Here is a 27576-nt window from a genome sequence, read left to right as displayed (position 1 = left end):
TTGGCACTTCAGGACTCCAAGGTGACAAAACCAGGTCCTTTTTGTGATTATAGTATCTAAGTGCGTATATTTGCTGACCATAAATCAGCCTGTGAGGACACAATATTTTGTAATGTCAGATTTTTTAAAATATACATTGGAGCAAAATGAATTATGTGAAAGGCTGGCTTTGACCTCCAGTCTTGCCATGACTAGAGAAACATCTCTTGTGGTAAGTAGATGGATGTTGAAATCTCGTCCCTCCAAAAATGAATGCTGGAAACATTTCTTTTTTATTTCTGAACACCCCATGCTGAACATCATTTGTATTCTGTAAAATAAATATCCCAGTGATATATTTATCTTCTGTGTATTCATAACTATCTCTAAGAAAAAACACACACTTCCTTTCATAAGCCTGATAGTGTTTCTCATACCATGTTTTTATTGACAGCAGAAACCGAATGCTTTAATTTATGTCCGGCTAGGGACATTTAATTAAGATAACTTGTCATTGTGTATTAATAAATAACTGAAATGAGAGCAACAAACGCTTTAAACAAACAATTTAAGGAGATGAATGACAGAACATTAAATATTGACAAGGACTGAAGAGACACTTTGAACATACTCACTGAATGCTGTGTGATGAAGCGCTCATAATGAAACTTCGTGCCAAAGGAAGATGGAGATGCGGGGGGTGGGGGAGGGGAAATCAGTGTTGAGAATAGAGATGCAGGTGAAGTTTCCTGAGTCAGTTCAAAACTTTTGAGGGCTTGTTAAAGCCACCTCACAGGAGACGTGAGCTTTGACATCTCCCAAATTCTTCTCCGCTGTTAGATTAGATTAGAATCTGAATTGATACCACCTGAATCAATGGCTCCCCCACATTCCAAGGGAAATTTAACGGAGTGGCATTAGTTTGCATTTGGGTAGGGTGGTGACTGCAGAGGTGAAATCTCAGGTGCAAAAGACTAAGCAGGTTCCCACTCGCTGGCTATTGGATTTCATCCCTGCAGGGTTCCATTCAAATACATGAAGCAGCTCTGTTACCTTGCTTCAGAAAGAAAGCCCTGCAGGATCCCTGAGGGTAAGGGGAGGGGGGCACATGGCTTGCTAAGGATGGGTGGGGAATAGGTCCCTCCCACACCATGGGAGTTTTCTAATGGCCCCGAGGGTGGGGTGAGATTTTTAGAGGGGCAAAGTCCAAGAATGTGGGAGATGGACACCATAAGTACATATTTTCAGAGGCCTCAGAAATTATCTGAGATCGTCCCCCCCCCCAAAAAAGGATAAATTATCCCAGGTATTTTCAAGTTACTGTGAAGCAACCTTTTGAAGAGCTCATCCATTTTAGTTAAACGTATAACTGAAGGCCTATTCAGGTGTTCAGCACCTGAAGCAGGAGAGTGGGGCTGTGCTTATGGTACTTATATACCCACCCACTGTCCAATTCCATTCAGGCCCCTTCTCAAGCATGTTTGGAAGAGGGGCGGCCTGCCAACATGCATAGTGTGACCCTCATCTCTGCAATCCTCATGTGCGTTGAATGTCTGAATAGGACTTGAAGGGCATTCCTGATCTCACCATATGCTCATATGCTTTCAGGAAGGAAGGAGGCTTTCCCCAAAGAAATGTGGCACTTATTTTTGTTGTTAAAACATACTGTGAGTAGCTTTGTTACCTTTCCCTCTTCCTAGGTTGATGGAATATTATGCTTAGCTGACATCCTTACGGACAATACTCATTCCCAAGCTACGCATGCAGAGGCAGCAGCAGTAATAGCTCAGATTACATCTCCTCAACTCACCATCACCCATCATCTCAGCAGTTTCCTGGAGAACATGGAAGAGATTGTCACAGCCCTTCTTAGTATGTATACCTGACTGCTTCACATTATTCTGTACAAGCTGGTTATGAGCAACTAGGGAACCTGCTTCCATAGACCCAATTTGCAATTTTACGATTTGCCTCGGTAATTTCAATCCTAAATCGAGTGTCAGAGATCAAATGTAATATTTTTTGGAAAAGAAAGCTGCAAACTTAAGGGATGTTGATTTTGAAACTGATTATAAGAATTTAATTCTTGTGGAGGGTTGGGCAGTTAAGGGTTAAATTGTGGGAAAGGCATATAAATGTGGCAGTTTTATCTTTTGTTATACCACGCATCAGCGCTCTTTTTCTGTTTTCCTCCATGAAGATGCCGTGGTGCACATTGCCCTTTGTTTCACCTTCCTGCTACTGTATCTTGAATTAGGGCTTGGTATTGTATCCGTTTCAAATTCCTATAATCTTGGCTTTTGGCTAAGGAATGTGGACTACTTGAGTTTTTCCAGTCTTCAGTAGGAGCTAGCTAGCAATGCTCCCTCAAGTCCAGGCTGCCAGAAAAAATAGAGACCTTTGGATTTGACTCAACTATTGCTTCCTAGCGTGCTGCTTCTGCAGTTTTAAAGAATGAAAGTACTGGCTTATTCTGCCAGCCAGGGCAGGCTTATCTGTTTGTAATTTAAGCTCTTAACAGAGGCAAAATGGGAAGGTGCTGCCCCTACCTGTCTGCTGTCCCTGGAGATGGTTTTCAGTGAGATCTCAAGGCGAGATTTTGCAGCGGTGTAAGGATGGGTGGGGCACCTAAGAGAATGCTGCTCCATGGGATTCTGCCACCTGAGGCGGCTGCTTCAGTCTGCCTCATGAGTGGGCCAGCCCTGTATTAACAGCACAATCCTCTGTACCTCTACTCAGAAGCAAGTCTCACCAGGTCCAATGAGACATGCTCCTAGGTGTATACAGGGCACTCTTAGATTTGTATGGTTGTGTATGCACCATACATTTAAAGCAGACCCCCCCCCCCACCCAAGGAATCCTGAGAACTGTAGATTGTTAAGAGTGCTGGGAAATCATTTTTTTTTAACAGAAAGCATCATTCTTGCTGGTATAATTTTAATATTTTCAACCAAATGAAGGTTTCATATTTGGAATAAGAAAGTTTCAGAGTAGTTTTTACAGTTACATCAAAAGTTACTGATTTGGTTATACTATTAGATATGCATAGACAGGTAATTATGAAATTATTGTGAGGTTTAATAAGTTAACTGTTTATATTTGGACAACTTTTCTGCTGTACTGTATTGGAAGGAGAAAAAGAATAATTTCCTTAATACAATTTAAACAATTTATTTAACTAAAACAATAACATTATAGTATATACAGTCGTTTTTTTTAAAAAAAATGTTTAGGGGCACTCTCATTTTGACTCAAGAAAACCTCCATTTTATAGTTCAAATCAGGAAAAATAAATACAGTAAATGGACAAAAGTACAAAGATTCACAAAATGTACCCCTGCATCCACCCAGAAAAACAAACAAACACTGAGCATATATATCCATGTTTGTTAACAATCAGCTTAGGGCAGGCATCCCCAAACTGCGGCCCTCCAGATGTTTAGGACTACAATTCCCATCTTCTCCGACCACTGGTCCCATTAGCTAGGGATCATGGGAGTTGTAGGCCAAAATATCTGGAGGGCCGCAGTTTGGGGATGCCTGGCTTAGGGCCTCATCAAACCTACATCCGGCCCTGTTCCCACCCAAGAAACACCTGATTTAGACAGATGAGGCAAGATAGACAGAAAAGGCTGCAACTTATCTGGAGGTGGGGTGGATAAACATTTCCACCAATCAATCACCAATTTCTCTATCATATTTATAGCTTGAACAATTAAATTACTTTTCTCATATATTTAATCTTTAAACTGTGGTGAAATCCAATTGCTGGGTGAGTTAAATAAATGTGTAACAGGAATTAAAAGGCACTTAGAAGGTTATGATAACAATAGCTGTGTCTGCAGCATTTTTAAGAGAACTTTGAGTGAGGGTGGGGGAAAGGATTAGATCCCAAATGCATGGCTGCAGCGATAGCAAGATAAATTGCAGAATTACACTCTTACAGACCAATTAGTTTTACCCATCTGCCCATACAATCACATTTTATTTAGTATTATAACATCATCTTGAACAACATCCAATGCAGGCTGCTAAGTGTAGTAACCCAGGGCCACTAATGAAGTCTGCTCACAGAGACTTTAGCTCATGATTTATCTTCCTGGCAATACAAATAGAAATGCTTCTAGAATAAATATTAATAAGCAATTCAGAAAATGATAATGCAACGTGTTTGCTAAATACCATGTTTCTCATAATTTAAGACACCGTCTTATATTTATTTTACTCAAGAAAATAAGCCTATGGCTTATTTTTGGGGGTGTCTTACTTTTTTTAAAAAATTACCTCCTCTTCCTGTCGCGGCTCGGCGCCCGGAACTTTGTCGGTGCTACAGCAGGGCACGCTGCTGGGTCCCGCTGGGTTGGCACTCGGAGCGGCGTGCACTGCGGCTCTTGCCACGTCCTGCCGCCGGGTCGGGGCTCCGGAGGCAGCCTGCCGGGTCGGCGCCCATCAGCGCTGCACGCTCCAAGCCCCAAGCCAGCAGGAGCGTTGGTTCCTGGAGGGTTGGGGCGCTCTGCATGTGCTTCTGGGTGCCGACCCGACAAGCCTCCTCCTCCTTCTGCTGTGTCCTGGAGGCTCGGGGCGCTCCGCATGGTGCTGCTGGGTGCCGACCCGGCAAGCCGCCTCCTCCTGCCGCAGCTGGCATTGCCGCTGCTGGCTCCCGGAGGCTCGGAGGTGACCGGATAGGTGCGGGCAGCCTCGCCTCTTCCTTGGCGCCCTCCAGAACGGCGCCCACCACTATGGCTTATTTTGGGGGTATGGCTTATTTTTCTCAAATGCTTGAAAATCCTGCTACGTCTTATTTTATGGCTACGTCTTAAAATATGAGAAACACGGTAGTGGATGATTTCTGGGGTGATGTTGTAATCTTTTGGTGAGAAGTGTTGTGTTAAACAAAAGGAAATCTGCAGGGCAGATTTTTTAGAGCAAAAAGCTTTCAACGCTGGACAAGCGTGTGATTTATTTTAATCAAATTCCATATAAGTAATCATGATAATTTTAGGGTAGGGATGGGTAGGGGGAAGAGAAAGTAGACAAGTAGACTGTGGCGCTTAAGAGACTTAATCATGTCTTGAGAGTTTGGTGCATGTTCTGATAACAAGCATGGAGCTCTCTGAGTATTCAGGCTTTTTCCATTTGTTTTAATTGGGGGACTCCATCAGCTTGCACATTTTGTGGACATAGATCAGCCCTCTCTATTGAAAAAGAAAATGTAAATTGTTGAAGGGCAACTCTGTAGCCATGAAAGAAACCCTCATTGGACTGGAGTGTAAGGATGCAATCCACAGGTAAAGGTAAGTTGCACATAAACCAGTGCAATTTACAGGCATAGACAAGCATTTAAAGCAGGCAGGGGCATAGGAAGATAGGGGCGGTCGGGGCGGTGCGCCCCGAGCAATGCGATTCCAGGGGCGCCATCGCCGCTGCCTGCCCTGCCCCCCAAACGCACGCCCCGCCCCTGCGTGCGCCACGTCACTGCGTATGACACGCCCTGCCCCAAAACGCACACCACGTCACTGTGCACGGCGCGCCCTGCCCCCCAAACACTTGCCCGCCCTGCCCCCAGAATGCACACCATGTCACTGGGGGCAGCGTGCCTGCTCTCCGCCCCCAGTGGTGGGAAGCTCTGCTGCTGAAAGTAGGGGTAGTGAATGTGGTACCTTCTAGGTCAGGGTTTCCAAACTTGGGTCTCCAGATGTTTTTGGACTACAATTCCCATCATCCCTGACCACTGGTTCTTCTAGCTAGGGATATTGGGAGTTGTAGTCCAACAACAGAGGGAGACCCAAGTTTGGGAAACTCTGCTCTAGATGGTATTGAATTACAACTTCCATCAGCCCAGCCAGCATGGCCAACAGTCAGGGATGATGGGAGTTGTAGTCCACTAGTCTGGCAACATCTAGAAAACACCACTTAGGGTACTCCTGATTTAAGTGCATTTTGATTTAACTTTCTCTTGATTTCATCCTTACCAGTGTTGCATGAAAGCTGAGTAGCCAGTTTCAATTTCAAACACACAAAGTAAACTGAGAGAAGTGATTAGCTGTACACATATGCATGCTTTGAGTTTCACTGGAGGGTAAATCAGGTTACCGAGGTGGAAACTAAAAGGTTAGGGGAATGCAAAGCAAAGCTAAAACAAAATCCAGACCTGACCCTCCTAGCTACTTTAATAAATATTAGTAGAAGTTTGTTTGGATAATCCAGTGGTTCTAATTTAATATTTTCATCACATTGTTTTGTATATATCCAGAACTGTGCCAAGAGGCCACCTCTGGAGAGGTTTTCCTGCTGGCTTCAGCTGCACTTGCCAACATTACTTTTTTTGATACAATAGCATGTGAGATGTTGCTTCAGCTGGATGCAATGAATATTCTCATATCAGCTTGTGGTGACAAACAGAGAGTGGATAGTCCCTATTCCCGAGATCAGGTAAGTGAATACACATTTATATATCGCTATAGAACAGGGGTGGGGAAACCTTTTTCAATCCGAGGCTCACATTTTCTTCCTGAGCAATGTTTTCAGGGCCATGGCTAAGTGATGTGTCTACTGTATTGCAACTCCTTGATGGACGTCACCAAATCCCACTTCTGTGTAATAACATCCCACATGGCAGGTTTAGAGAACATGTGACAATCAGCTGTAACTCTGCAAAGATTTCAGACATCATGTAAAAATACTCATTGAAACAGCTTTCTTTAAAAAGTGGGGACATGGGTTTGCTACTGTGCATAGCTTGGGAGCAAAACTGTGATAGCTTGGGAGTGGATAAGCTTCCATTCCAACTTGTATATTTAGGATGTATACAATTCTCTCTTCCTGACCTGTTATTCGTTATCTGCAAGTCTTTATAATCATTTAAAAGTTTTGATGCAAATGGTTCTGGCAACTCATCCACCTGTGTTAGAGCATATAGATCTGGGCTTAAAGAGTAGCTCAAATGAGTAAAAGTCTGAACAAATCTGATTCAAAACCCCACTGAAGCTTAATGAATGACTGTCATTGACGTCAATGCTATGGAAGCTTAATTAACAACTATCACTGCACTCTGGCTCAAGAAGCCAGCAGTTTACAATCTCTGCTGGCAATCATCAAGCCAGCAGCTCTGAACTATTCTCTTCCTTAAAGGCCCCACTTCTTTCTTTCTTTTTAAACGAAGCACTGTAAATGGAATGAGAGAAATTACTCTACAGTATATGGCTGTATAGCTAAGAAAAAGTAAAACCATGTTTCTTTTGAACAGTGGTCTGCCCTGCTGGTATAAAGCTCCATGACACTGTATGTGAAATATTACACTACCACAGTGCAAACTATCCTTTAGGTCAGGGATAGAGAACCTGTGGCCCTTCAGATTGTTCTGGCCTGAAACTGCCTTCATGCCCAACCAATGGCCATAAGAACATAGTATAAGAAGGGTCTGCTGGATCAGGCCCATTCTGTTCTCATAGTGGTCAATCAGATGCCCATGGGAAACCCATAAGTAGGACCTGAGCATTAGAGTACTCTGCTGCCCGGTGGTTTCCATGCTGGCTGGGGCAGATGGGAGCTGGAGTCTAGGAATTTCTCGAGGGCCACAGAAATCTAGAGATATTTTGTTATTAACAAGTGGTTCATGACAGTGATGGCCACCAACTTAGATGTCTTTAAAAGAGGATTATAGAAATTGGTGGAGAATAAGCCTATCAGTGGCTACTAGCCATAATAGCTATGATCCGACTCGACGGTCGGAGGTAGTAATGATTCTGAATAGTTACTGAGAAATGCAGGAGGGGAGAATTCTCTGGTGATCAGGGCCTGCTTGCAGGTTTCACATGGGCAATTGGCCTGATCCAGCAGGCTCTCCTTTTGTTCTTATGCAATGCTGACGTGGTTTGCAAAAAAGGAGGTAATTTGGGGGGTCAGGTCCTGGGTAGCTGCAAATACTCATTGTACTACATATGTGGTAGCAACTACCGGTATGTGAATGGCTTGTAAAAATACACAGCAGGCACAGAGCCCCCAATCCAAACTGGGATGCTGGTGGGAGGAAAAGAAGGGGCTTAACCCTATGTCCTTTGCTGCAGGCCTGATCATTGTCCCCCTCACCTGCCGTTTGCTTCCATTGGTGCAAATGGGAGCTTTTCTTTCAATTAAAATAGTTGAGGGGGCAGCACCCTATCCAAGGTGGAACCTCAACAGGTGCCAAAGGGTTAGAGCATTTGACTTGACTGCTCCTGTCTTGCAGCTGCTATTTGCTTTTTTTAAAGCTATTCATGCAATTGCTAATTGCATGGGAGAAATCTTGCCTGGTTGGCCTTCAAAGAACCCTGCTAGCTTGGGACGAGAACTTGTCCTGGAATAATTTGATCACCTATATGGGTTCTCTGTAAAGTCCTCCAGTATGGTGTAGGAAATATGTCACCTATATGACCCCTATTTGCTATTGAATGTGAATATATATATATATATATATATATATATATATATATATATGAATAAGCGTTCTTTTTGAAAGACCAAATCGCTCCATTCAGTAAAATGGATGGATTAGCCATGCCAGGCTCCAAATATATTGTAAGTTAGAATGATTAAAAGAGCAAATGGATAGAAATGACGTTTTTATCCAGTGAGTCATCTTGCCAAAAATGGAAGAGAGATAATTTAATTGAGATCAAATGTTATCCAGTATTTCCTCAAACACAGCAATGATGGCTTCTACAAAGATGATAAATTTAAATAAAGCAATTTTCCTAATAGAAAATGTACTGCAATTTGTGTTTTCTTTCTTTTTTGTGGCATCATTGCTGGCTTTTGTAAGATAATTTTCTCTGACACATGCAAGTTGTTCACTTCAGGAGGCATCCAGGTGGTGGGTGGACTAGGTTGGTCAATCTAGTGCTTCACAGCCTGTGCCTTAACAACAACAACAACAACAACAACAACAATTTATTATTTATACCCTGCCCATCTGGCTGGGTTTCCCCAGCCCCTCTGGGCGGCTTCCAACCGAATATTAAAAACAATACAGCATCAAACATTAAAAACTTCCCTAAACAGGGCCGCCTTCAGTTGTCTTTTAAAAGTAAAATAGTTGCTTATTGCCTTGACATCTCCTGGGAGGGCGTTCCACAGGGCAGGCGCCACTACCGAGAAGGCCCTCTGCCTGGTTCCCTGTAACCTCACTTCCTGCAGCGAAGGAACCATCAGCGCTGGACCTCAGTGTCTGGGCAGAACGATGGGGATGGAGACGCTCTTTCAGGTATACAGGACTGAGGCCGTTTAGGGCTTTAAAGGTCAGCACCAACACTTTGAATTGTGCTCGGAAACGTACTGGGAGCCAATGAAGTTCTTTCAGGACCGGTGTTATATGGTCTCGGTGGCCACTCCCAGTCACCAGTCTAGCTGCCGCATTCTGGATTAATTTCAGTTTCTGAGTCACCTTCAAAGGTAGCCCCACGTAGAGCGCATTGCAGTAGTCCAAGCGGGAGATAACTAGAACATGCACCACTCTGGCAAGACAGTCCACAGGCAGGTAGGGTTTCAGCCTGCGTACCAGATGGAGCTGGTAGACAACTACCTTGTAGGCCAAGGGTTGCAGGACACATTCTCTACCCGTTCCACCAGAAAGCAATGAGGGTCAGAATTGGGTGCCTTTGGGCACCTCAGTTCAGAGCAGAGAGTGGAATAGGAGGATGACACCTATACCGGTGGAAGACTGCTGCTGTTGCCTACTGCCGCTGATAGCTCAAAGCACAATGGCTTTGAAAGAAAGTCTCAGGTCTGAGCCAAGTTTCTCTCTGAAACACAGAGCAAATAGTAGTGAAACACCCTTTCTGCCCAAAGAGAGGGGTGCTGGTTCTCTGGGGGCTTTACCAGCATCAAGCTAAAGTGTGCACCAAGCACTGCTCCCCCCCCAAAAAAATACACAACAGATTGTCCAGAAAAGCAAAGGGTGGGAGAACATAGGAAGAGACCAGTTGCGTCAGATCAAAGCCCATCTAGTCCAGCATCCTGTTCTCCCATTGGTCCATCAGATGCCCATGGGTAGCCCCACAGGCAGGACCTTTTGTCATTCCAAGCAACTGGTGTGAAAGGGAAGGTGTTCCTTAAAAAAGAAGAAGTAAACTTTCAAAGGCTGTCCTTGCATAAACCACCCTGCTGCACCTATCTATCTGAAAATTGGCAAGCTTCATCTCCTGCCACCCCAGACGTCATCCAGTTTTGGCGGTGGTGGTGGTGGTGGGGAATTGGGAAAGTTATAGGCACTTGGTGCTTGCCAAAACTAAAAAAAGAAGTTATAGCTGTTTGTTGAGTTTTCCATTATAGTTAATGGGGAGACATCCAAAGCGTCAGAAAATGAAGTGAGGCAACGCAGTGCTGTTCCATGGCTCCAAACCAAAGCGGCCCCCTTTACAAAGTGGGTTCCAAACCTGATATTTATTTAGGGCTCAATCAATTTATGGCTTTCTGGGACAACACACCAGCAGCTTGAATGGGGACCAGAAGCAGATTCTTTTTTCTTTTCTTTCTTTTCTGCCTATAACATCACAGCATATCTATTGGCTGAAGGCATCTTTGTTTCTCTGGAGCCTTTTGCACAATACATCCTGGCATGTGTGGCACAGTCATTTACGAAGTGACGGAGCACACATTTAGAAAACAACTTTGGAAGCATTGCTTATATAGCAAGAGGTGAGGTAATCGTTTTGTCTCTGTTAACAAAGCTGAATATGATGGATTGCAATAATTAAATTTCTCAAAATACTTAGGAAATTAAACAAGTGGCAGAATTGCCAGTAATGGGTATAAAAATAAGAGCAGGGCAGAGTTTTGGAGCTGGGCTTTCATGAACTCTAGCAACTCAGTTAGGGTGGAGCTATCTAATGACTTTTGTCTGTGAATCCATAATAATTTATTTCCCTATTTTGGATAAAAGTGTTGATCTATGCCAGGCATCCCCAAACTGCGGCCCTCCAGATGTTTTCGCCTACAACTCCCATGATCCCTAGCTAACAAGACCAGTGGTCGGGGAAGATGGGAATTGTAGTCCAAAACATCTGGAGGGCCGAAGTTTGGGGATGCCTGATCTATGCTATATACATCCCTGTTTTGTTTACAAGAGTTTAAGCGTTTTCAGGAGACAAATGGCAGAAGTTATTCTTCTTGTGCTCTAAGAATGGGTGTGGGGTAAGGCCCCCCTCCACATGCTGACCCAGTTCCAATTTCCCTTCCCCTGTTGCTTCCACTCACAGACCTTGGCATAGGGGGCGGAAGATCTGAAGGTGGAGGCTACACAGATTTGATGAGATGCATGTAGGTCCCTCCATGGGATTCAGAACCCTGCACAACTGGAATTCCTGGTAGATAGGTGAAGTGTTTATTTCCCCTCCAGACTTTCTTCTCAGTGCACAAAAGTCTGGTAGTAGGGCTGGCGTGGCCAGAGCATGTAGCTCCTCTCCTCCTCCTCCCATTCATTCTTGGAATGCCTGGAGAGTAACTTCTGAAAGAACCTTGAGACAGCTGCAAAACATGCAGGACAAACCAATGCAGAGGAACCATCCTTCTGAGGATCCCATTGTGGGAATGTTAGGGATGTGGATTAGGATATACCGGTATTATTAGATAGATCCTATCCAAGCTTGTGTTAGCAAGCTTCCAATATCAGCAGAGTGACATTCCCCTTTTGTGCGCAGCAAAGCATGTGCGTTCAGGTTTGCTAAAACCTGCACAATATTATACTTCCTGGCAAAGTCCCCTTTGTCCCTCTTAAAAGAAATACACAACACAGTGTTTATAAAATAAGATAGAGTTTACTTACAGTTTCATCCTGAGTTAACAGCATAATCTCAGAAAGGCAGGCTTACGTAGAAAAGTTACAAGTATATACACCTGGAGTCTACTTAGTAAAGTGAGGCTCCATTTGGTCTCTCTCTTGGCTGCAGGCCAAGAGGGAGAACCATCCTAACTGGAGATTCTCTGGAGATGTGTTCCCATCAAAGGAGAAATGGCTAAGAGAGAGAATGACTGCTGGCTAGGGGATTTTGTCCCAGCTAATCCATCTCATCTGCATATCTGGAGGAACAGGAACTGAGTCAGGTGTCCCTCCAGGTGAGTTCCTGTTAGTGGACACTCTAGGAACTGTTGTGACTTGTCTGCCCCAGTGTCCCATCCCACACCCATGGTATCAAATGCCCTAGTCCAGATGTGCAGGAGCAGCATAGAAAAAGTGTCACTCTGAAGACCTAGCTAAATGTTGCACTTAATGTGCAGAGCATACACTTTTCTTTAATAATTTACTGGCATGGGGGATATACACCTCACTGGGAACTTTTTGTCTGTTCCTTGGAGGTGTGGGAATGGGATTTTCATCCGGATGGCAACTGGGGAAGGAAGAAATAAGCTTTCCTGCATACTGCAGTCCCGGTAACAAATGCCCTCCCCTCCTGTAATGAAATAAAGGAAACCAAAAAGGTAGCGGCACACTAGCACATTAAAAATAACTTACAATCACAGTTCAATCAATATAAATCATGCATGCTGACATTTGGAGTTGTTCAGAGTGAATTATAGGATTAGGGTATCAGAAAGCTTGGGAAAAGGGTTTTTCATCTTCAACACATTTTTCAGGTAAAGTAAATGCTTTACTTTGCTTCCAGTGTGCTCCCTTTAAAGGTAAAGGGACCCCTGACCATTAGGTCCAGTTGTGACCAACTCTGCGGTTGCGGCGTTCATCTCGCGTTATTAGCCAAGGGAGCCAGCGTACAGCTTCCAGGTCATGTGGCCAGCATGATAAAGCCACTTCTGGCGAACCAGAGCAGCACACGGAAATGCCGTTTACCTTCCCCCTGTAGCGATACCTATTTATCTACTTGCACTTTGACCTGCTTTCGAACTGCTAGGTTGGCAGGAGCTGGGACCGAGCAACGGGAGCTCACCCCATCGCGGGGATTTGAACCGCCGACCTTCTGATCGGAAAGCCCTAGGCTCAGTGGTTTAACCCACAGTGCCACCCGCGTCCCTTTAGAGTCTGCTAAAAAAAGCCTCAACCTATCTAAAACCCTGTCAGAATCCTGCATTTTATTCAAACATGATAATTGAAGTCAAACGATGATGCAAAAAGGATGCATTAAGTTTTTTTTTAATAATCTATGATATATTTTCCTATTTATTTGTTTTTTGAAGGATGCATATCAACATTGCATAAAGGAAGCCTCTGAACTAATTTTGCTGACTTAATTGGGTCACCACCTGGAGTCAAGGACCACATAGTGCATAGAAGCTTTTCCTGTCTCAGATGGAACCTTTTGTCTTTCTATAATTTACATGTTAGGATCAGTAACTGCTTTCTCAGTCTCCCCAAACCCTCGTATCTGTGATAGGAAGGTTGGACAAAACATGTGCAAGTCTTCCTTAACTGGACTTTATGCAATTAACTGAAGTGAAATAAAACATAGCGGGAAGCAATTTTGCTTAGCTAGATGATAATTAACCACTCATTTTAGCACTTCCATATTTATGTGCTTTGCCACCTAGTGTAATGAACACAGGAACTTTTGTTTTAAGATTCATTTTTCCCATTCTTGTTAGTGATAGCAATAAAGCTTATGAAAAGCTGTTTTCTTATGACTATTAAAGATTTAATTAGCATAATGACTCCCAGCTCTGCTGTATGAGATGCTGACCATCAGAAAACGAGGGCACTAATTCTTAAAAAGGTGAGAGCATAGCGAGGGGGAAAATTCCATTATATGTCATTGCCAAATTTTCTTCTCTACAAAATTAAGCTTTCCCCCCCCAGACTCTCCGAGATGGTATTGTAGTGCAATATGTCTACTCAATGTAAGTCCCATTGAGTTCATTGGGACTTGCTCCCATAGGTGCATTTAGGATCGCAGAGCCTCTTGCTTCCTTCCCAAAGCCTGGTTTAAGCCGGCACTGTGAGGTCTGGGGGAGGGCGTCAAATATTGGCCCTGCGCAGGACAGCATATTCCCAAGGTCCACCCCTTCAGCTATCTCCTCCCCTTTCTGAAAATGCTAACCAAGATAACACGAAAGAGAGCTAAATGTGCACAGTGCAAGTAAAGGTACTGTAGTGGTTGAGCAGCTGCCTTGCATGTAGAATGTCTCAAGTTGAGTCCCCAGCATTTTCTGGTGGGGCCAGGAGAGATTCCCACTGGACCCTTGGAGAGCTGCTGCTACTCAATGTAGACAATACTGATCTAGATGGTCTGAGGCTCAGTATAAACTAGCTTCCTATGCTGCTGTTGTTTTAAAAAATGCTGCAGCATGGAAGGAAGAACATTTTGTTCTTTTCACTGTCCCGCACCCTGGACTTTATAATATGGTTGTCCTAGGATACCAGATTGCTGGAATTTTTGCACTTCTGTTTATCCCACAACTATTGTGCAATTATTACAAGTCATTCCATGAAGATGAATCAAAGCACTTGCCTATTTGTTTTTCTGCCAGTTTGTATTGCCTCTTATCTTATTTTATCTTATCTTATCCCTGCCTGCCTCTGTTTCTCACTGTATGTACTGTGTCTGCTGTCACTGGCAGAACTACTAATGGTTGTTAAGCACAATGCAGTGAAAATGTTCCGACCAGATAAGGAATTCTAAGGAACCATTAGACTGTAAAGTTGGACCCTATGTGGCAAGTTACTGATTCCCAGGCTTTATGAATATTAGGCAAGTCTAGGATTGCCTCAACCTGGTAACTCATGACTGTTGTGTTTGGACACAGGATTCTGGGGGTTACGGACCACTGGCTTGGTTGAATATGCTAAGTCTCAAGTTTGTGGTTTTAATTAAATGAGGTTTTGTACTGAATAAGTCTCATGTATGTAGGGGTAATTTGCCCAATCTGTACATTATGGTGGTCTTCTTAAAATTTAAACAAAATGTGGCACCTCCCAGCACCATGATGGTTACTGCTTGTCTTGCACATATAAGGAAATAGTTTGGGATAATTGGATAAGGGGCAACTTGAGTCATTGAGCGGATATAAATTCATCAGTCAAAGGACACAAATACAAACACACACACACACATTTCTAAGATTCAATCAAATAACTTGAAGGAGTGGAATAATTGGCATGTATTCAAATTGTCCTTAATTGAATTCTTCATCTTTTGCTTAGAAAGCTGCATGGGGTGCAGACTCTCCATGGAGCAAGTAATTTTCATTAACAGGATATCATTTAGAATGAAGGGACACATGCCTGAAACACTGTTAATAATTAACATTGAATCAACACATAGATGTGTCTTGAGTTCCCATTTTTTTCTGCCTGTCACTATTGGCATTTCATCAAGTCATTTGCATCCTAAGTGGGCCTGTTTATTCAGAGAGATGACACTGTGGCACTGCTGGAGGAAGCAGGAGACCTTTGTGACACACAACCCAAAACAAATATCCTTTGTTACTATAATGACCTAGTGAGAGCCAAATTGATGGCAACTTGGCTTGCTTGACTCTATCAGTGAGGTTTGTTTGTTTGAATACACAGGGTAGGGCCTCAAGCTATGTTATCCAAACATGTGCATTTGCCCTACAATAGCATCGCCTGAGCCCCAACAAATGCTCTTGTGTTTCTGTGCATTTCATTATGTACAATTCTCACACTTTCTAGTTTGCAAAGCACCTCCTTAGTTTAGCATTATTATTACGGTATTTTTTCAGCGCAGCAGTGCACTGCATAAAACACAGAAGTGCCACATTCCTTTCTTGCTGGGCTTTTGCGGTGGGAGTGTCGAGAGGTGATGATCAAAGTTGGGTTTGTAGCTCTGTATCTGTGATGCAAGGCATCAGTTGATGTAGTAAAGGCTGTTCGCCAATTGGAGCGCTCACAGGCCAGTGTTTCCCAGTTGTCAGTGTTTATACTACATTATGTAGTATAAAAACAATGTAGTATAAGGTGCTATCAGTATGCTGATAACACTCAGCTCTGTTTCTCCATAATACTTAAATTGGGACAGGCTGTGCAGGCCTTGGACCAGTGCCTAGAAACAATGGTGAGATGGCTGAGGAAGAACAAGCTGAGCTTGAATCCTGGCAAGACAGAGTGGTCCACATGTCCAAGAAGCTGGTCAGTTGCCTACCCTGAATGGGGTTGCACTCCCTGTGAAAGAGCAGAATTGCAGCCAGGAAGTGCTTCTGAACGCAGTTCTGTTACTGGAGGCCCAGGTTATCTCAGTGGCTGGGAACATCTTTTCCCAACTGCGACAACCATTTCCCAACTGCAACAACAGCTACAACCATTTCTTGAACTGGAGTGCTTGGTCACAAAAGTTCAAGCACTGGTTTCTTTAAGGCTGGATTACTACAATGTCTGTGGGGTTTGATATGGAAGATTCAGCTAATGCAGAGCACTGTTGGGAGGCGGAAATAATGATCTGGCTTTCCTTGAGCTACTGTGAAAAGGTGGCAATAAAAGATACCTCAGAAAAGTGAAGGTGCTGATACTTAATTGGCAGCTTAGAAGGACATGTCTTAAATGCATGGTGATGGTAAGAGTTGTGAAATGTAATATTTCAAGTGGTTGTTTCTCTTTAATGTAGGTTGTGACGATATTAGCAAACATGTCTGTCCTGGACCAGTGTGCCTCAGAAATAATCCAAGGAAATGGTATGCAAACCATGCTGCATCCCTTTTGAATTTCACTTTTTTTTTTTGTCCTGAATAGTCTTACTATAGCCTGGGATGCTTATCAACAGTGTTTCACTCCTTTGTAGGTGTTCAAGTTTTAATGGAAATGCTGTTTGAGAAATCGTCATCTGGGAATTCACCAGAAGTAGCTGCTTGCGAACGAGTTCAGCAAAAAGCCGCGGTTACGCTCGCCCGGCTGAGTCGTGATCCCGAAGTGGCACATTCAGCCATAAACCTTAGTTGTAAGAATTTTAATGCTTAACATGCTGGCACTGTATAAAATATGCAAAATGCTGCATCCGTCAAAGTGAGGAAGCAGCTGTTTTGATTGTCAAAGTGGTCTCACTTATCTGCTCTGTGTAAACCCTCTTATCAGCTGTGCTACATCAGAGGGCCAGTTCATTTGCTACTGTTTAGGCTTCTCTCTCTCCCCCCCCCCCATCCAGACAGGATTTCCATCCTTCTGTATGGACTCATTTCTGAACCAGTCTACACCACCTGTATGCAGTACAGTACTGTACAGATCACCCCTCCTATGTTGCTCATTGATTACAACTGGAGGGGTCAGTTTACCTGACTACAGTGGTACCTTGGTTTACAACCATAATCCGTTCTGGAGGTGCGTTTGTAAATCAAAACAGGTTGTAACCCAAGGCGCGCTTTCGCCAGTGGGGCCTCCAAAATTTTTTTGTTCATAATCCAAAGAAAATGGGCTGTAATCCCCCCCCAAAAGGTTGCAAACTGGGACGCGTGCTTCCGAGTTTGAGGTGTTTGTAATCCAAAACGTATGCAAATCAAGACATATGCAAACCAAGGTACCGCTGTACTTCAATGGATGTTTAGTTTGCAGGGAAATAAGTCTGGTTGTGAAGGCAGAAGCACAATTGGGTGTGTGAAGGGCAATTCACACAACTGTTGCCGAATTAGGTTTTTTTTGCCTGCTAAGCCAAATGAACGAAACAGGCTGCAACACTGTTCAAAAAGCTTAATCCTGCAGACAGTGGCACATCTTCAATTGGCCCTGAGCAGGGACTTGACATGTGTACGACTGTTAAATGATTTCCATGATCACAGCTGGTGCATATATCAATTTTTCTTCATTTTTAAATCTCTTACTATGACAGCATTTACTTTTAAAGCATTTTCTGCTTTCCAAACAGTGCACCTTATATGGGACTTAGTTAGTGCTCCAAAACGCAGGTGATTATTTTTACAGTATTTATCAGAAAACAATTAGAGGCAGGAAAGGTGGGAAATCTTTTTCAACCTGAGGACCGTGTTTCCTTCTGGGGGCTGCAAAACAATGGTGGGTGTTGTGAAAGTGGGTTTGGCCATACCATTCTCCATCTTCCATCCAGAAAAGCAAGAGATATCTCAGTTCAAGGACACATTCTGGCCTGGGGGGAAAAAAACCACCACCAGAGGAGGGTGCTGGGTGCCAATAATGGTGTGGTTTATGGAGGGGTGCGGTTTATGGAGAGTCCTGAGGGCCATATAGAGATGGTGGAGGCCACATTTGACTCTCAGGCAGAAATTACCATCCTTGGTCTACAGTCATTCAATGACACCAGCAGGGTCTTCCAGATGTGGGAAAATGGGGAGGACAGGGGGTGGGGTGATTCTATACCTTTTCTAATAGAATAATGATAGAGAGAACTAAGGGGACATTCCCAAAATTACAGAGACTCACTGGTCGTGAAAACAGAACTGTGAGTGCTTTCTGAGTGATGCTTCTACAGTTCATTGTCAAACTGATACATCACATTTCAGCTCTTTATAATACACACAAGGGAAGTTCCTTTCTCATTTTCTAACATCGCTTTTTACTGAATTCGTCATCATTTTCACCGAAATGGATAAATCTGGAAAGTATATCACACTGATGCAACGTTGAGAATTGCGGTGATTTGAAATTACTCACTTTTCAATGTTCTTTTCAAAATATATAGGTATTCCACGCCTCATAGAACTTTGCAGGTCTCCTACCAAAAGAAATAACAGTGATTCTGTTCTTGTTGCATGTTTGGTAAGTGCATCTAATTATTTTCCTTTAGCTTTCCCATGGGCTTTCTATACACTGAAAATATATTCAGCACAGTAGGATGTGTTTCGTAGTCTCTCTCATATCTAAACAGCATATTAAGGCTTCCTTTTGTTGCTGGTTAGTATAAATTTCTAGATAAATATTGCTTCAAAATCCTCTTGTTCCATGCCAAAATCCACACCCCGTGAGTTGATATACATAGAACTCTAAATATATATTTTCCTCAGTTCGTGTATATGGAAGAGGCAGGCCCGAACACACTTTCCTTTTCACGTGTTGCTTCCTCTGTTGAAGTGGAGAAGCCTCTTTTGGCAGGAGACCTTCAGAGGTCCTGTGCCCTTAAGGGATCATCTGGTTTGGTTATTTAGTTTTCTTTAAAGGGTGCTACTACTAAAGAGTACCGTAAGTCCCATTGAACCCAGTTGATAACCCACATAGCATTGTAAGAGATAAAGTAAATCTGGCTTTGCAGATTTGTGAACCATCCTGTGATGGTGAACGGCGCTGAGATCTACGGAGAAAGGGTGGTGTACAAAACTCTTTATTATTATTATTTTAATTTGCAAAGTATGTGCTTAAACAGTGAGCAAACATTAACACTCCAACAGCTGTGGCTATGGAAGAAGCAAGACCCTCTTAGAGTGTTAATGCTGCGAACCCCTCCGTGGTAGCTGTTGATTGACTTGAAATGAGAACTTTGTGAAACCCAAGAACAAAGAACCATGCAGGCAACTGTATGGTGTTGGGGGTTTGTGCTTTTGGGGTCTGTTTACTGATTTGCTGCAGGGATCCGTCCTGCCAAGTTTAGGCAATGTATGTATGTATTTATTTATTTTAAATGCTATTAATATGCACTTTTTGCAGGTTAGTGGCAATGGGAACTGTTTAATGATTTTTTTTAAGGACTGTTTAATTGTTTTTAAAAGAATTGTTCTCCTTAATGGCCCATCACCCAGGCAAACATCTACTCTATATTTTACCATTTGCTAGGCCCAGGGGTTAGAAGGGTCTCAGCAAGCAGCCTGCCCCCCCCCCCCGCAACTCACAACACACTAATAGGGGTACTCTTGCCAGTTTTGCCAGTAAGCAAGCATATACAAGCTTTACTATGATCTAGGTATCTTCTGTTCCTTGTACCACTGTGTTGTGTACAAATTTGCATCCAGGAGGTTACCAGAAAAAGGGATTTCAATGTTACAATGTACTAAGGCTTGTTAGTCTGGAATCATTTTTTATTTTCCTTGCAGAGGCAGTTAGCTTATAAGAATTTTTTAATAAAAAGATTATAAGGTTGCCATAAGCAATGCTCAGAATTTTGTGACCCCCCATCTGATGACACAATAAAAATAATTTCTATAATAGGCACATTGGTTTTTTTTTTAATGTTGATAAGTGGACAATATTTCTTTGTGCAACTGAGTTTTGCACTCATATTTCTGTCCCCAAATGGTTGGAAATCATGTGATTTACTCTTTGAAATAATGGTAATGCTTACAGACACCAATCAGGGTGGAAGCAGCTGTATGCTAAGTACTGGGCAGAGACAATTCCTATGTCAATTTTAAGTCTGAACAGTTTTAAGTAGGGAGATGAAGTGGCTTGCCTGAGGTCACACTATAAATCTTTGCAGGACTTGAGAGCAAAATGAAGACTGACCCTCAAAGTGCTTCACTGGCACAAACCCCATAGAAATGAATGCCAGCAAAGGGATTTCAGGGTCTGCAGAAAGGGATGCTTTCCGAGAGCTTGGTTTTAAGCAGTCCTTTTAAAGCATAGATTCAGTTTAGTTTATTCGGTGGAAACTAGCAGATTCCCCTACCAAAATTAAGCCACAAAATCAAAGCAAGGGACACAGGGTCAGTATGCACAACCTCACTCAATAGAAGCCTGAATGGGACTTAGTCTAATGTTGTTCCATGCACCACCAAAAGCAATTTGTTAGCAAGGTTGGTTCAGCGACGTATTTGGGCAGTGTGGACAGTCTCCCCACACAGGGCACTGAACCGAGGCAGGCACAAAATGATGATGATGATGATGATGATGATGATACCTATATTCATACAGGCACCTACTCAAAGTTAGGCCACGGTCATATGGGCAAGTGAGTTGCCGCAACTATGACATAGTGCACTGGAGAACCCATTGAGAAGCTCCATTAAGAAAGCAACTGAAGGAATTATTGAGAAAATAAGAAATATTATGAGGGGGCGGGGTTGGACAAATTTTGTCCTTGCTCATGGCACCATATTACCAAAGTCTACTCCTGGTTAGTGTAGTTAGTTTAGTTTAAATAAGAAATTTAGCAGAGACTTAGCTTTCTTTCCAAGCACCCATATTACAGCTGTGCTGAAATCTCAGAAGCATGGCTTTTACATACAAGAAAGAGGGGGAAAGTATGTGTTTTTAATACCACAGTCCTATACATGCCTATTCTGAGTTTGACGGGGATTACTCCCACAGAAGTACATGACATCGCAACCTAAATGTTACAGATTGCAAATATCCTTAGGATGGGAGCATTGGGAAGCTTCAGCTTAATTAGGCACACACAAACTAATATGGGAACATAAATGATGAAACTTTTGTCGACAGGAATGCTGTCATTTAATAACGCTGCCCATTCTGATACCTGTACACCCAAACATGTAAATCAATTCTAGAATGTTGATTTGCTATTTGAGATATATGGCCACACACACACACACACACACACAATATATGAGTCCAAACTGCTTTTCAAGTATACAAATAAGTAACTGTATTGAATCAATAACATCACTACGATAGTGTCAATCAGTCAATCAGTCAAGGGGATTTCTGCCGAACCTCAGCTCAATAGTCATTCTAAACAAGTGATGTTCCTCTAGCATTGCATGAAGCCAGATTTTTATTCTAAAACCATATTGTCACATTTTCTTTCAGGCAGCCTTGCGGCGACTTGCTGTTATCAGCCCTGATGGCCTTCAAGAGTCAGATTTCCAGCAGTTGGTCAAGCCCAGGCTTGTGGATTCCTTCCTGCTCTGTACCAACATGGAAGAAAGCTTTGTATGAACAAACCACAAATATAACCCATAATAGGAAATAGTGTTACATAGGGCAATGTAGCTAAAATGTTATTTATGATTAATTTATTTCAAGTGCTAAAAATGAGCATAGGGAAGAAATGAGGCCATTAGGCACATAAAAGAGACCTGCTGGGTCAGACGAAAGATCTGTCTAGTCCAGTATCCTGTTCTTGCAGTGGCCAACCAGATGCCTGCGAGAAGCCGGCAAGGAGGCACAAGTACAACAGCCCTTTCCCCATTTGTAAACTGGTATTCCAAGGCATCCTGCCTCCAATATCAGAGGTAGTTCCCACTGAGATCCTTAGGTTCCATAAATTTGTCTAACCTCTTGTGGGAGCAGATTTCATACTTCAGCTACCCCATTCACATTACTTGGATAAGCCAAGGTATTATGAGAGAGGGAAAGAAACATCTCTCTATCCACTTCCTCTACACCTCACATAATTTAATGCACTCCGATCATGCCTCTCTTTTCTCACCTCCGCCCCCCCCCACACAACTGAGAAGGCTCCAGATGTTGAATTGCGTCATAGGGGAGTTGTTCCAGCTCCTTAATTATTTGCTTGCCCTTTTCTGCACCTTCTACATCAGCAGCCGTTGACCAGATTAGCCTCCCCCCACTACCTGTTTTCCTCAAGTTTATTGCTCACCTGCCCCACAACTGCTGTCATATACGGGACAAGAAAAGGTGTGGTCGCAAAGGAGCAATGGGGGAGCCTTACAGGGCACTTCCAATTGCCCCTTGGCAAGTACGGGTTGTACCAGGCACATTTTCAGTTTACACCGGAGGTAATACATAGCCATCATGGCTACTAGCCTTATCCTCCATGATTTTGCCATTTCTGCTCAGGGAAGGAGATCAGCATCGAGTTATACAGAGTGCTCTTCTCTCTCACACACACCCTTGATTTGTTCAGCAGTATGCAGGTCATTGCACAGAATAGGGGGTCAGTGTATGCCTCCAATACACAGTCAGTTTCCTCTTCCCAGAAGGGATCCTAGCCATCAAGTTATTAAGGATCTGAACTTTGGCTGGATGGGAAGTTAGCCCACAGTAGGACCACATAGTGCTGGATAAGTATGCAGACACATGTAGGGGGATATAAGTTAGTTGTTGATGTGTAGTGAGTAGCTGTTTTATATTTCCCTAACTGGCAAACTACTAATTGCACAGAATCATGAAAAGAAGCCCCAGCAGCTTTCCCCTCACCTTCCAAAAATGAAAAGCAGAGTGCTTTTGAGAGTGGAGGTCATGATTCTCTCCCCCCCCCCGCGCTACCCCACAGTAGCTGTTTTTCTTTCTACCACCCAACCATGTTCCCCTTCACCCAGTTCAATATGCGTGTTTATTCTCATAAGTGGGGAAATGTACTCTGAGCAATGACAGGCAGTTTATGGGGGTGGATTTGGAGTGGGGAAACCAGCAGGAGAAAGGGCTAAATAACACACCTGCTCATAAGTGAGCTGTTCTAGAGTTGCCTTTCATTTAAAACCATGTCAATTGGGGTTTCTGTACATGAGTAACACTGCAAAGCAGCAGACCAGATATTCATCATGATGTTTTAATATTGAGACTGGAGTAGAATCTTTGCCAATAATACATTTGGGTTGAAAATCTGTGGCTGCTGGTTAAAATGTTTACCATTTCTTTTTTAAAAAACAACAACAACAACCACAACTTTATATATCTACATTGTTAACTGATTTATCAAACTATATTAACATATGAAATAGAAACAAAGAAGACTATAATGCAAGCTATTGGGTGCAATCCTGCTCTTATTTAAGTCAGTTGCAAAATGTGATGATGGAAAATGAAAAGCTTTATATCCAAAGGTAAATGTTAACATACATTTCGTTAGAAAATGAAGGATCAGTCATGCTGTATACAAATGTGATTCTTTGAGCGCAGTGATGACTAAATGCTGGTAAAGTTATTTGCGAGAACAAGTGCTGTACTGAAAATTTCTTCCACTTCTTTTTCAACCTATTCCCCATCATTTAATAAGAAAAGAAACTTTGACTTCAGTAGAACTGTGTGTAGACTTAAATTACGAATCTAAAGCCACATCTGTGCTATACAGTTAAAGCAGTACAATACCACTTTAAACAATCTTGGCTTCCCACAAATAATCCTGAGAAGGGAAGTTTTTTTTTAAAGGATGTTGAGAGCTGTTAGGAGGATTCCTATTCCCCTCGCAGTTATACTCTCAGAGTTCCCTGGGAAAAGGGATTGATGGTTAAACCACTCTGAGAGTTGTAGATCTTTGAAAGGAATAGGGGATCTCCCAGCAAATATGAGAATCCTTAACAGACTAGACTTTCCAGGATTGTTTGAGGGAAGCCATGATCATTTCAAGTGGCATGATTGGTACAGCTTTAAAGTAGTGGATGGGGCCTTAGATGCCTATCCTGTATTCAGCATCTCTGAGGCCAGTGGGAATTATGCGTGCATAAGTGGGAGAACTATTGCAACCTCAGTGTTTAGAAGAATTGGTGGCAAAGTGCCAGGCACTTAGTTAGGCTCTTGTTTTCTGAGTGGCAGACTTGCCAGAAACATTCTCATATCGGCGATTTCCTGTCACGTTATGGGAAATGCTTTAGGCATGTATTTAAGCACTGATCAAGCCTGGCCTAAACGGGCATGATAGAGAGTCTTCTGCACGTACTGGCATGTGTGTTGAATATGGGAATTGTAAAATCATGTTTACTTCAAAAATGATTATAATAATAATAACAACAATAATTTGCTCTGACATATATTTGCATCCACCAATTCTACTATTTATATTTGTTTTTGTCTCCAATATTATTAAAGATGATTTGCATTGAGAATCCTTGGTCAAATACTCATTTGAAGTAAATCTTTTTTTAACATACAAAGTGGAATCAAGGAGATGGTACATCAGTAGTCCAATTCTGACTCTCTTCTGACAGTTTAAATAAGTGTAAAATGTTCTCTTGTTCCTGAACAGGTTTGTCTGGAGTCAAGTCTCAATGTTTTAAAAGAGCTTTATTCCACGAGCCAAGCTGTTTCGATTATATTAATGCACAATACAGAGGGAATGAATATATTGATATATGCACTGCAATCTTTGAGTAATGAGAGATTTCACAGGTCTTGCACATCTCTTGGGTTTAGTTTCCTTGGGGTGAGGGTCACTGGAGACTGATTGTGTTTCTGTGATGTCAGCAAAGCTGCTCGAATGGTTTATAAGCACAAGTTGAAATTGACAGATAAAATATTACAAAAACAAATGCATTAGCAGCACAATCCTATACCTGTCTACTCAGAAGTAAAAAGCCATGGAGAACTTAATCCGTTCTGGAAGTCCGTTCTTAAACCGAAACCATTCTTAAACTGAGGTGCGCTTTCCCTAATGAGGCCTCCTGCCACCATTGCCCTTCCACCATTTGGCTTCTGTTCGTAGACTGAGGTAAGGTTCGCTAGCTGGAACACTACTTCCGGTTTTGCAGAGTTCTTATACCTAATAGTTTGTAAACAGGGTTGTTCTTAAACCAAGGTACCACTGTAGATTTAAAAGTCTGGCAGCAAAAATGCATCTTTGCCTACACTGCAAGGATATTGATGGAGTCACCAGACAGGCCTCTTTGGGAAGTGAATTCCACAAATGGAGTGGGCAGCGGGTGGGGAGGGCAACCAAGGATGATCTCTTTCTGGTTCCTACCCATCTTACCTTTGATATTAATTGGTGTGGGTGGCACGGCACTATGATATGAGATTTTAAAAGATGTTTTGATAGCAGTAGAGAGAATATTGTGCTTCCATCTACCGGTAGTTATCTCTTCCATGATGTATCATGTCTCCTACTGGCAAGACCTCTGTGTTTTGGCTCAGTATTTCAATGCCTCCTTAATAATTGCTACAGTTTTAACTATATCTTTTTGTAACACTCAAAGTGTTTGGCACTAAAAGGTTATGTTCTACTGATGGGAAACTCTATTAGACTAGAAAAGGAAAATGTAAGAAACTGATTATATATAGAACTGGAATAATGAAACTAAGAACCAAAGGCAGAAACATGTCATGAAAAGAAAATGAAAAGAATCCACATAAGGAACTGGCTCAGATAAACATATGTTCAGATATACCAGTTTGGGTCAAAATGAAATTAAACCGAATAAATAAAATTAAACTGCTGGTGACTTTTAGTTGTTTTGCCTTAGTATTTTCTCTCTCTAAGTGAAATGTGGCATGCACATCCTAACAAACTGTTTTAGTTATCATCATCATCTTCATCATCATCATTCTTTAAACTGCCTTTTTGCAGATAAAAAGCATGAAAACGCAATAAGGCTATACTGTGAGGTGATATGGATACAGGTTTATATATAATTTAGCATTTGAATGTAATTTGCCCTTGTCCTGAAATCTAGGTGAAATTTGGCAAGGTTTCTGCCTTTTCCTCAGCATAATACCCCCTTCAAAAAGGCAGTAAACATCTATTTCTGTCAGGTTAGTATGCCTTGGCAAAATACATACAGTTCTAGTAAAAACCTGTTTTTTGTTTTCTAAAACTTATCAAAACTGCTTTTGAATTTTGAGAGTTTTTGATAATCTGGTACAAACATTTGGTCTTGCTGATTTAGCTTGTAGTCAAATGTAACGTTTTTATACCTTGCTACTTGTTCCAATACTTTGGCCACATCATGAGAAGAGAAGACTCCCTGGAAAAGACCCTGATGTTGGGAAAGATGGAGGGCACAAGGAGAAGGGGACGACAGAGGACGAGATGGCTGGACAGTGTTCTCGAAGCTACCAACATGAGTCTGACCAAACAGCGGGAGGCAGTGGAAGACAGGAGTGCCTGGTGTGCTCTGGTCCATGGGGTCACAAAGAGTGGGACACGACTAAATGACTAAACAACAACAACTTCCCTTACCCACACCCACCCACACCAAACATCCATAGTTAAGAATATTGACAGCAAGGAGAAGGGGCTGAATCAGAAAAGAGTAGTATAAGTTACAAGTTTTGTTTTAAATTCCTGACCCGGTCACACTCCTTTGATATATCTTCACGGTATGAGCATCCTGAGAAGTAAGTCCCATTGAGTTACATGGGCCTTACTCCTTAGTAAGCGATCATAGGGTTACAGCCTGAGAAGGTAGCAAGCTCTGTATTAAGAAACACCTGATGGGTGCAATCCACATAGTCCAATTCTTCCTGGTCATCTTCCAGAAATCCGGAATTCTGATAATATTTCTGCTGAATTTTGGCGACTGGAAACAGGAAACTTATTTGCTTATCCTACCAGCAGTCTTGTTGGGGGGATCAAAGTGACTCTCAAAGGCAAAGAAAAACTTACAATGCTGTTGTTGCTTTTGCTTTTTAAATCTCTCTCTCTCTCCCCTCCCCCAAGCACTTGAAGTGTTGTTTTGAAAAGGTTTTAGTTGGTGTTATTTTTGTAGAAAAAAAAGAGGTGCTGGAACTCACCGTGAAAGCCTCCCTTGTTCTCTTATAATGGTAATGGCGCCCACCTAAGAAGTGCTGGAACGGAGTTGCGGTGAGTTCTGGTTGAAATAAAGCCCTGATTTTAGTGATGTGCTCAGGAATCTGAGATGATTCATCAGTTCTGCAGAGACTACAAATTTCAGGCAAATCTTTTAAAGCAGAGTTCATGTTTCGCCTTTTCCAGGATGTTCCATGGTTTATTCAAACTGAGTTACTTAAATTGGTGCTGACATCCAAGGCAGAATTCACCATCTCTTTAAGACCATATTCTTCAAGGAATACAGTCTAGCATTTCTACACAGCAAATAATCTGGTTGAAACTTCTCCAATCACCAAAGAAATAATTTCAGCAGAAGCTGCAGTACCCAGTAGGTCTGGAG

At 42.5% G+C, this 27576-nt stretch overlaps 1 protein-coding gene and 1 long non-coding RNA gene across 4 annotated transcripts in view; one reads left to right on the top strand and one right to left on the bottom strand.

The window, feature by feature from the left end:
• Nucleotides 1-26868, top strand: part of INSC (INSC spindle orientation adaptor protein) — a 138695-nt gene extending 111827 nt beyond the window's left edge. For both annotated transcript variants that reach the window (XM_088666762.1, XM_035119885.3), the window contains exons 8-13: nt 1680-1851; nt 6233-6411; nt 16524-16590; nt 16698-16853; nt 18561-18637; nt 21578-26868. In XM_088666762.1, coding sequence (XP_088522888.1) covers nt 1680-1851; nt 6233-6411; nt 16524-16590; nt 16698-16853; nt 18561-18637; nt 21578-21706 — 780 coding nt within the window. In that variant the 3' untranslated portion in view covers nt 21707-26868. The remainder of the gene's footprint in view (nt 1-1679; nt 1852-6232; nt 6412-16523; nt 16591-16697; nt 16854-18560; nt 18638-21577) is intronic.
• On the bottom strand, nt 197-27576 carry LOC132592320 (uncharacterized). 2 transcript variants are annotated; one of them, XR_009557766.2, is made up of 4 exons: nt 27179-27576; nt 18533-18593; nt 1664-1814; nt 197-310 (listed from the first exon to the last, which is right to left on the bottom strand). It is a non-coding gene; the product is annotated as an uncharacterized LOC132592320 (long non-coding RNA). The 2 variants fall into 2 exon arrangements; XR_015949165.1 differs by lacking the exons at nt 197-310; nt 1664-1814 and adding an exon at nt 9636-9758.

The sequence above is a fragment of the Zootoca vivipara genome, chromosome 1 (genome assembly GCF_965207765.1).
Source record: "Zootoca vivipara chromosome 1, rZooViv2.hap1.1, whole genome shotgun sequence".
In the NCBI taxonomy this organism is placed as follows: domain Eukaryota; kingdom Metazoa; phylum Chordata; class Lepidosauria; order Squamata; family Lacertidae; genus Zootoca; species Zootoca vivipara.
Note: the sequence above shows the minus strand (reverse complement) of the source record. Positions and strands in the feature narration are given on the sequence as shown.